Here is a 10,591-nt window from a genome sequence, read left to right as displayed (position 1 = left end):
GTGGGATGAATGCGGCAGAGAGTGAAGGGGAGCTAGCAACTCAGATTTATTTGAATTTTCTCTCCATTTAGAAAATAGTCAATCCTTTCATTTCTTCTTCGAAAGTGAATGACCATACACTTCCCAACACTGTATTCCCTCTGCCATTTCTTTGCCCATTCTCCTTATTTGTCTACGTCCTTCTCTACTTCTTCAAAGCTTTCCTCCCCTCCATCTATCTTCAGATCATTTGCCAACTTTGCAACAAAGCTATCAATTCCATCATACAAATCATTGACATATAACGTAAAAAGAATTGGTCCCAACACAGACCCCTGTGGAACACCAGTAGTCATTGGCAGCCAGTCAGAAAAGGCTCCCTTTATTCCAAATCTTTGTCTCCTGCCAATCAGCCACTGCTTTATCCATGCTATAATCTTTCCAGTAATACCATGAGCTCGTAGATTGTTAAGCAGCCTCATGTGCGGCACCTTGTCAGAAGCCTTCTGAAAATCCAAGTACACAACATCAGCTGATTATTTCATTAAAGAATTCCAACAGATCTGTCAGGCATGATTTTCCATTAAGGAAATGATGCTGATTATGGCCTATTTTATCATGTGCCTCCAAGTACCCAGAAACCTCATTCTTAATAATTGACTCCAAAATCTTTGCAACCACTGAGGTCAGACTAACTGGCCTATAATTCCCTTTCTTCTACCTCACTCCTTTCTTGAAGTGTGGAGCGTCATTTGCAATTTTCCATTCCAGAATCTAGAGATTTGTGAAAGACCATTACTAATGCCTCCACGATCTCTTCAGTCACCTCTTTCAGAATCCCGGTGTGTACAGGTAAATCCCGGTCCAGGTAAATTATCTACCTTCACCCTTTCAGCTTCCCAAGAACCTTCTCTCTAGTTATGGTAACTTCACACACTTTATGACCCCTGACACCTGAAACTTTCACCAAACTGCTAGTGTTTTCCACAGTTTCTTCTTACTTTTTCAGTTACCTTCTGTTGGTCTTTAAAAGCTTCCCACTAATTTTTGCTCTATTCTATGTCCCCTCTTTGGCTTTTATGTCAGCTTTGACTTCCCTTGTTAGCCACCATTATGTCATTTTTCCTTTAGAATTCTTCTTCCTCATTAGGATGTATATATCCTGTGCCTTCCGAATTGTTTCCAGAAATTCCACCCATTGTTGCTCTGCTGTCATTCCTGCAGGTGTTTTTTCCCAATCAATTCTTGCTATCTTTTCTTTCATGTCTCTGTAATTCCCTTTACTCCACTGTAATACTGATACATCTAACTTTAGCTTCTCTTTCTCAAATTTCCGGGTGAATTTGATCATATTATGATCACTTCCCCTAAGGGTTGGTTTACCTTAAGCTCTCTAATCAATTCTGGTTCATTGCACAACACCCAATCCAGAATAGCTCATTCCCTAGTGAGTTCAACCACAAACTGCTCTAAAAAGCCATCTTGTAGGCGCTCTAGAAATTCCCTTCCTGGAATCCAGCACAAACCTGATTTTCCCAATCTTCCTGCACATTGAAATCTTCATAAATATTGTAACATTGCCCTCTTGGCATGCATTTTCTATCTTCCATTGTAATTTGTAGACCACATCCTTACTATTGTTTTGGGGTCTGTATACAACTTCCATCAGAGTCTTTTTACCCTTGCATTTCCTTAGCTCTATCCACAAGGATTCAACACCTTCTGACCCTATGCAACCTCTTCCTAATGATTTGATTTAATTTTTTACCAACAGAGCAACTCTGTCCTTTCTGCCTGTCTTTTCAATACAATATGTATCCTTGGACATTAAGCTCCCAGATATAATCTTCTTTCAGGCAATGATTCAGTGATGCCTACAACATCATACCGGCCAATCTGCAACTGTTCTGCAAGTTCACTTACCTTGTTCCGTATACTGCACACATTCTAATATAACACCTTCAGTGCATTATTCGCCCTTTCCAATTTCACCCACCTTTTACGTCACAACTCATCCAGTTGACTGCAATTTTGCCCTCTCAACAACCTCTCCTCACCATACATTGCCTCTGTTTGTAAACCACCTATCTCATCTTCAGCAGTATTATCCACTTTTCCTGCGATACTTCCTGTATTGAAATATACACAGCTCAGGACACTAGTCACTGCTCAGCCTTTTTATTCCTAACTTTGTCAGAGGTTTTACCAACATCTGCCTCCACAGCCTCTCCACTAGCTACCCTGGCACTCTGGTTCCCATTCCCCTGCAACTCTAGTTTAAACACCACCATGCAGCATTAACAAACCTTCCTGCTAGGATATTAGTCTCCCTCCAGTTCAGATGCAAACCATCGCTTCTGTACAGGTCCCACCTTCTCGGGAAGAGAGCCCAATAATCTAAATATGTTATGCTCTCCCTCCTACACCATCTCCTTAGCCACGTGTTGAACTACATAACCTTCCTAGTTCTGGCCTCACTAGCACGTGGCACCACCGATGCTCTGGAGATCACAACTCTGGAAGTCCTGCCCTTTAACTTAGCACCTAGCTCCCTGAATTCCCTATGTAGAACCTTGTCACTCACTCTACCCATGTCATTGTTACCTACAAGGACAACAACTTCTGACTGTTCACCCTCCCACTTAAGAATGCTGAGGACTCGATCCGAGATATCCCAGACCCTGGCACCAGGGAGGCAACATACCGTCAGGGAATCTCATTCTCGCCCACAGAACCTCCTGTCCGTTTCCCTAACTAATGAAGCCCCTATCACCACAATGTGCCTCTTCTTCCCCCTTCCTCCTTCTGAGCCACAGAGGTGGACTCAGTGCCAGAGACCCAAATATTGTGACTTTCCTCTGTTAGGTCATTCCCCCTTCCCCCCTGACCCCCGACAGTATCCAAAGTGTTGCTGAGAGTGATGGCCACAGGGGTACTCTGCACAGGCTCTTTAATCCCTTTCCCCTTCCTGTGAGCCAGTTTCCTGTGCCCTGCACCTTGGGAGTAACTCCCTCTCTATATGTCCTATCTATCACACCTACTGCCTCCGGTGTTCATCCTGTTCCAGCTCCAACTCCTTAACAAGGTTTGTTAGAAGCTGGAGCAGGATACATTTCTTGCATTTGCAGTTGCCAGGGTCGCTGGAGGACTCCCTGCCTTCCCTGCAAGAGAAGCATTCCACTATCCTGCCTGGCATCTCTACTGTCCTAGCTGAAGAGATAGAAAGAAAGGAAGGTGGAAAAAATCTTATCCTTGAGCTTTTCTTCTCCTTGCTTTCTCTGACTGAGGCCTCTCTTCTTGAAGTCTCGAAGGCCTAACGTCTCAAGATCACCTCTCAGATGACAGCCGCTGTGAAGTCAAAGCTCTTTTTCGATGTGCAAACTGCTGCTGCCTTTTGTACTTGGGCAATGGACCTGACTGAAGTCCCCTTCTTTCAAAACTTCTGATATCTGATGTCCGATGTCCGGGTTGTTCACTGGTCAAACCTTGGAAAGAATTCCTTCAGCCTCAATGTGATCTCGCTCACTGGTTATGTTATTGCAGATGGAATAAGGAAACAGACAGTCTTTGTAAAACTTGGGAGTGGCATTTTCATTAAGCACTATTTTACCCTTGATATGTTTGTTTTCCAATGCCATCCTTGAACATGGCTGAGGCATCATCTAGTACTTTTCTTAATTTGCTTTCAGGTGACTGTATTGCAGGGGATGTGGCATGAAAATGGCCAATAGATCTACAATCAAGATGTAGTTGTCTCGTCCAATCATGGCCCCACAGCTCTGGCCCTCCTGTTTTTACCACATAAAAGCCCAATGTGGCCTATTGTATTTTACTCTTATAAATATCATTCCTACAGGAGTATTTTTTTTCTCCAGCTTAAGTTCTTATTTGGATAATAGCAGAATTCAGTTCTGTATCTTTGAAATGCTGTTCAAACTTATTTTATGAAATGACTGAAGCAGTCGAGAAGGAGTCTAATTCCATTTTAATTAATTTGCTGTTCACTTGTGGTGTAAACCATATTGCTTGTTAGTTTTCACATTGTAGATCTTAAGGCTACCAAGTCCTGTGTCACTCTCTTCATTATAAGATTTTTTTATTAACAGCATGCAGATTAGTTTTCTTTTTGAAACTGCAGCATGACTTTTTATCTTTTTCTGTTTCCTATGCAGACCATTTATTTCTCTCTGTCCAACTTGCTCTTTGTATGTGTCCTACTTAGTTCATTTTCTCCAAGTTTCACCTTTAAACCTCATCGGTCTGGCGTACGTGAGCCCCTGCTACAATGGTAACACAATTTGTTAATCCAGACTATTTTCTGTTTTGATGCTGCTATTTTGTTCACACTCACTTTCATTCCTGACAACAATCCAGTTGCGTCTCTGTCTGTTGTTTCCATTGATACAGCCAGTTCAATCGCTCTTTTAAATATGAGTTGTGCTTCAGTTAGGAGCCATTTTTTAATGTTTTCTTGTAAGATTCCACAAATTAAACAATATCTCAATGAATTATTAAACTAACAAACCCATCATTGAACTGACAATGCTCAGACCATCCTTTCAAATCAGACACAGACACTGAAATGGACTCCCCTTCCTTTTGATTTCACTTATGAAACCTAAAGAGTTCTCCACTTGACAATGGTTTTAGTTCTAAATGTTCCTGCATTACTTTCACAATACAGCAAAGCTTATTTTAGCTGGTTTGGTTGAAGCAGTCAATCTTCTAAGCAAACTGTATGCTCTTCCACTAGTTACACTCATTACACTGGCACTCATTTCTCATCGGCTATTCCATTTGCTTTAAAATGCTGCTCAATTTGTTCATACATCATGCAAGTGTTTGTTGTGCAATCGAACACGTCTATCTTTCTGATTTAGCCAGCCATTTCTTATTATTTTTTTATTATTTTTCATCTGGTATTCACTGCTTATGAACCTGTGAATTATGACTGATTTCTGTCTTTTTTAACTCAAACATCTTGCTGTGCTTCCAAGGAAAAAAACATGCCTGGCTTTTTTTTTTAACATCAATGTAGGCTATCAAGAAGGCAAATGGAATGTTGGCCTTCATTGCTAGAGGGATTGAATTTAAGAGCAGGGAGGTCATGCAGCAACTGTATAGGGTACTGGTGAGGTTGCATCTGGAGCACTGCATGCAGTTCTGGTTCCCTTACTTGAGGAAGGATATACTGGCTTTGGAGGCGGTTTAGACGAGGTTCACCAGGTTGATTCCAGAGATGAGGGGTTAGACTACGAGAAGAGATTGAGTCACCTGCGATTGTACTCACTAGAATTCAGAAGAATGAGAGGAAATCTTATAGAAACAAATAAAATTATGAAAGGTATAGGTAAGATAGAGGCAGGAAAGTTGCTTTTCTCGTAGATGAGACGAGAACTAGGGAACACATCATCAAGATTCGGGGGAGTAAATTTAAGATGAAGATGGGGAAGAACTGCTTTTCCCAAAGAGTGGTGAATTTGTGTAATTCTCTGCCAATGAAGTATTGGAGGCTACCTCAGTAAATACTGTATATTTAAGACAAGGTTGGATAGATTTTTGCATAGTAAGGGAGGTAGGTGGAGATGAGTCCATGGCCATATCAGTCACGATCTTATTGAATGGTTGAGCAGGCCCAATGAGCCAAATGCCTACTCTGCTCCTGTTTAGTATGTCCGCTGCACTTTTTAAAAACTTGAACATCTCGCTGTACTTTGACAGATAGGTGGTTGTCTCGGGTTCGTCTAAAACTTCCTCATCACCACTGTTATGTTTTGTAACTCCAAAACATAAAGCTAATCAAAAGAAAAACAAGGAACAGGAGAGAATGTGTTAGGTTCGTTTTTACTTTAGCTAGGCCCGCACTTACGATGTGGTTGTGTAATGCCATTCACGTACTTTATACATATAACCCATTATGAATAATGTAAACAAAGAAAGAATGCTTAATCAAACAAAATATTTACAACATCACTCAAATATTTCAGAAATATTAAATATAGAAGATAGGCTTTTCTGTACGTTTGTACATTTTTTTGCCATAACGTGACAAAAGGAGCTCTTTGAAAGATTTTTCTTTGGTGGAAACAAAAGTCCTGATACAGTAACTGGTGAGTTACAGTCAATTGCACCTTGAATGAAAGGCGAGTTGATGGCCATGGCTCAGATAGACTAAGTAGCTCTAATGCTGTCAAATAAGGGTAAATAGAACTAATGGAAACAATTCTCTGGGACCCTGCAGACCTTTTGACCTGCGTGGTTATTATTTGTGATGAACCAAACCTGGCCACGTTAGGCTCAGCGGCAGCACCCCCCCAGTCCACCCGACATTGGGTGACGAATCAGCTTCCCTGGTGACGGGGCAGACCGACACCCCGCCCCCTTCAGCCGGCCGCTGAAAAGCCGACCTGGGTGGACCCGCATTCCTCAGCTGTCGGTGCTGCCATGTCGCTGGATGAGGCTTTCCAGTCGATGGGTGGAATTGGGCCACGCCAGGTATACCTGGTTTCCTTGTTGACCTTGCTACAGGTAGGGTGACCGCTGGTCGTGGCGCGCTGTGGAGAACGGGGAGCAAAAGTTCACACGAACGTTGATCTGTGCGTAAAGTAACTTCTGCGCAGGGATTTGGAGATTATTGCTCTCACTGGGCGTGGCAAAGAAGTATAATAACACAGCATAGGAAATAATGTATGTAATTTAACTTTTATTTTCGTGACGAGAGCACGGCGAGAGTTATTACTGATGAGATGTAATTATAGAAAACTTAACAGAAGAAGTGAATGGAATTTGGAATTGCTGGCATCTGGCCTTATCGCCTTCCATGTGTATCATCTTTATAAGATGTTTCAGTGGACTTTGGAAGTGCTGTCAATATTTAATAGCATATCTACAAGACCCAGCGGTCTTAAATAATCTAATGTTAACTGTTAATATAACAGTTAGTATCTCATGTATATACTTCACTCTATCCCTGTATTCGCATTTAAGTATGAGTACTGTACATTTTACTGCTGAAGACGGTGTGCAGTGATAGCAGGTGGTTAAACCAGTTAAACGACTTCCTTCATTTAGCTGAGGCACAGAATGAAAGAGGAAGGAGGTTATATGAGAAGAGGGTGTAACCAACTGGGCAGCTGTTGGAGTTTTATAGAGTTCCAGTCGCCATATTCCAGAAAAGATATGATTGCAAAGGCCATTGTTAAAGCGTGAAGTTGCAGCTGTGAGAAAGGATGGAATAGGTGCACAGTTTTCTTCTTTGGCACAGAGGAGGCTGAGTGGAGCCTTAATTGAGATGTGTAAAATTATTAGGAGTCTGGATTAATAAGTAGGAAGGACTTGTTTCCCTTAGCAAGGTAGAAATCTAGAGGCATGACTAATAAGGGAAATGAGAAAGGAATAATATTTTCACCTGGAAGATGATGATGTCAGAACAGTTATAATTTCTGCCTTTCTCCCTTCCTGAAGTGGAGTGACATTGTGATGTTTCTAGTCCTTTGGAACCATTCCTGACTCTAGTGATTCTTGAATGATCACTACTAATGCCTCCACAATCTCTTCAGTTACCTCGTTCAGACCCCTGGGTGTAGTCCATCTCGTCCAGGTAACCTATCTACCTTCAGACCTTTCAGCTTCTGAAGGACCCTGCTAATAACAGCGACTGCACTCACTTCTGCCCCCAACCCATTCGTGTTTCTATCATTTTGCCGGCGTCTTCCACAGTAAAGACTGAGACAAAACACTCATTCAGTTTATCTGCCATTTCTTTCTCTTCCCCCCCCCCCCATTCATAAAAGAAGGCGTACGGCACGCCTTTATTGCTACGGGTGTTGCTTATAAGAGAAAGAAAGTCATGCTGAAACAATATAAATTTTTTATTGCAGTTCAGGTCACCCCATTATAGGAGGGATGTGGAGATCATGGATACAGAAGATGTTTATCAGTTTGCTATCAGGATAAGACTGTAGGAGCTGGAAAGAAAGGATGGAGAAACTCGGAGTGTTCTTCCCTATGGAGTCAGTGGCTTAGGGGAGACCTGACGGATGTCTTTAAAATTGAGAAGAATAGATAGGGCAAGTTTTAACGCAGAGAAGAAAATGCCCAGAATGGGTTCCTGAGGTGGTAGTGGAAGCAGTCAGTTTGGTAGAGTTTAGATAGGCAGATGTGGATGGTTTGGAGAGAGATGGATGATGTACAGGAGCAGGACACTGAGTATAAATTAGCATCAAGATCAGCACAATTTTGTAAGCTGAATAGCCTCTCCAATACCGACTGTTCTATTGTGCTCTAACAGTGATGGTCTGGACCTTTTTAAGTGATAAGTAGAACTGAATAATTGCTAGTTTTCCCATTTTGTTGTGCTGTTCTGTTTGCGTTTGTTACTCAGAAAACAAATAGTTAATACCTGTGCTACCTGTCATCTGTAATATGGCTGATAATAGTGCTTATGTTAATTTGACTTGTATGCTTGCCTTAAAGGTCACTGCACAAAGTCTACTTGCATTGAGTGGATGCTTGTTGGCCAATTCCATTTGCCATTCTTAAATTGGTGTTTCAATATTTGGGTCCAGCAGGAGCCTGGAATAATATAGAATTATTCCCAGAAATGAATAAATCTCTACATTATTCTCCACATGCTTAATACTCACAATGGTCTCAAGCACACTATTGATTGGGTTTTTACCTACCTTCAGATTGAGATGCATCACTTCCAGCTGCACAAAGGTGTGCCAAAGCAGCTTTTCATTTTCATGCTGTGATGTTGGAGTAAAACTTTAAAATATTATCCTCTGAACAAGCTGCGGTGATCAAAAGACTTTTTTCTTGCACACCTAATTATGCATGCCCTTCAAACTTTTACCTGTGGTGAAATGGTGAGAGGTTGACTTCATGTAGCAATTTAGCATAGAAGTGTTTTTGTGTTTTGGTAACTGCCTTTAAGTTCACTCAGTAGCAAACATGGATACAGCCAAAATTAAAGTTCAATGTAAGTTTGTTATGAAAGTACATATGTCACCATGAACAATGCTGAGATTCATTTTCTTGGGGGCATATTCAATAAATCTATAGAATAATAAACATTACAGTCAATTAAAGACTGCCCAACTAGGGCATTCAAGCAGAGGGCAGAAGACAAAAAACTGTACAAATACAAAATGAAGAAATAATAATAAATATTGAGAACATGAAATGAAGAGTACTTGAAAGTGAGTCCATTGATTGTGGGAACATTTCAATGATGTGGCAAGTGAAGCCAAGTGAAGTTACCCCCTTTGGTTCAAGATCCTGATAGTTGAGGGGTAATAACTGTATCTGAACCTGGTGGTGTGAGTCCTGAGGCTAGCGTACCATTTTCCCAATGGCAGCAGCATGAAAAGAGCATGTTCTGGGTGGTGGGAGTCCTTGATGATGGATGCTGCTCTCCTGCAATGGTGTTCCATGTAGATGTGCCCAATAGATGGGAGGACCTGTGATGGACTGGGCTGTAGCCACTACATCCTTGAAAATTAGGAAGTTGTATTGTTCATTGTTGATTTAGTTTTTAAAGGTTACTTTGCAGTTACAGATTAGTTTTGCTATTTCACTTGCCTTAGGAGTGCTATCATTAGACTATTTTGACCAATATTTCAATTTTCTTAATTCCTTCTTCCATTCAGCCATTTAAAGAAATAATTAACTGGCTATGAATTGAAATAGGTTTGTTTGACACCTCTATTCCTTGTGTATCCTTCTGTGAGGGCATCTTTGAGAATGTCATTACTTAGCCAAACCTGACTTTGGACTTCTTGTGCAAGGGCTAAAAATCTTCTTTCCAAATGAGTTTGCCCAGCAAATAGATGCATAGTCTACTCCCTTATAACAGTCGGTAATGCAGGATGCAAGTAATTGTACCATGGCATGTAAAAAGCAACTTTATGTGAAGTATGCACCGCTTCTGAGTAAGCATTTACATTGACTTTGCCCCTCAATGAAAGCAGGTGATGGATATGTTTGCTGTCAATATCCTTTATCAGAATGGAATCATTTCCACTGCTAACCTTTACCATTAAAGTTTAAATTTCAAAGTAAATTTATTATCAAAGTACATATACCATGTACAACCTTGAGATTCATTTTCTTGCAGCCACCCACAGGAAAACAAAGAAATACAAGAGAGTCCATAGAATGCTATACACAACAAAGTTTGACAAGGATCCAGTGTTCAAAAGGAGACACATTGAGCAGGTAGTAAAATAGACAATAATACATAGAACATGAGCTGCAGAGTCTCCAAAACTGAATGCACAGTTGACTGAAGCTGGTCCCAGAGCCCCATGGTAACAGGGCAACAACAGCTCCTGAACCTGGTGACATGGGGAAACGAGACTCTTGTGCAAACCACATGACATTCCTGAGAGTCAAGTTCACTAAATCCTTCAAAAGATCTAAAATTGTAAAACCATTAGTTCTGTATTGAGCAGGACTTGTATCTAGAGGGAAAGTTGTTTATCTTTGTAACATCGATATGAGACTTGGAGCTCGTTCTCTTTCTACTGTTATCAACTAGCCATAACCTGTGTGTCCTTCATTAAAATGCATTTTGTTTAGTCTCTCTTGTTGTGGCATCATTTACATT

General features: G+C 41.0%; 1 protein-coding gene across 8 annotated transcripts in view; it reads left to right on the top strand.

The window, feature by feature from the left end:
* The first annotated feature begins 6,349 nt into the window (after nucleotides 1-6,349).
* Nucleotides 6,350-10,591, top strand: part of LOC140727745 (solute carrier family 22 member 15-like) — an 85,864-nt gene continuing 81,622 nt past the window's right edge. For 5 of the 8 annotated variants that reach the window (XR_012098911.1, XR_012098910.1, XR_012098912.1 and 2 more), the window contains exon 1: nucleotides 6,351-6,507. Coding sequence is in view for 4 of the 8 variants with exons in the window: in XM_073045458.1 (XP_072901559.1) it covers nucleotides 6,424-6,507 (84 nt within the window). In the remaining 4 variants the exon portion in view is untranslated. Of the gene's footprint in view, nucleotides 6,508-10,591 lie in introns of all 8 variants that reach the window. The other 3 variants (XM_073045457.1, XM_073045454.1, XM_073045456.1) reach the window with 3 other exon arrangements.

Source organism: Hemitrygon akajei, chromosome 5 (genome assembly GCF_048418815.1).
Source record: "Hemitrygon akajei chromosome 5, sHemAka1.3, whole genome shotgun sequence".
NCBI lineage: Eukaryota > Metazoa > Chordata > Chondrichthyes > Myliobatiformes > Dasyatidae > Hemitrygon > Hemitrygon akajei.
This window is presented reverse-complemented; position numbering and strand designations above follow the sequence as displayed.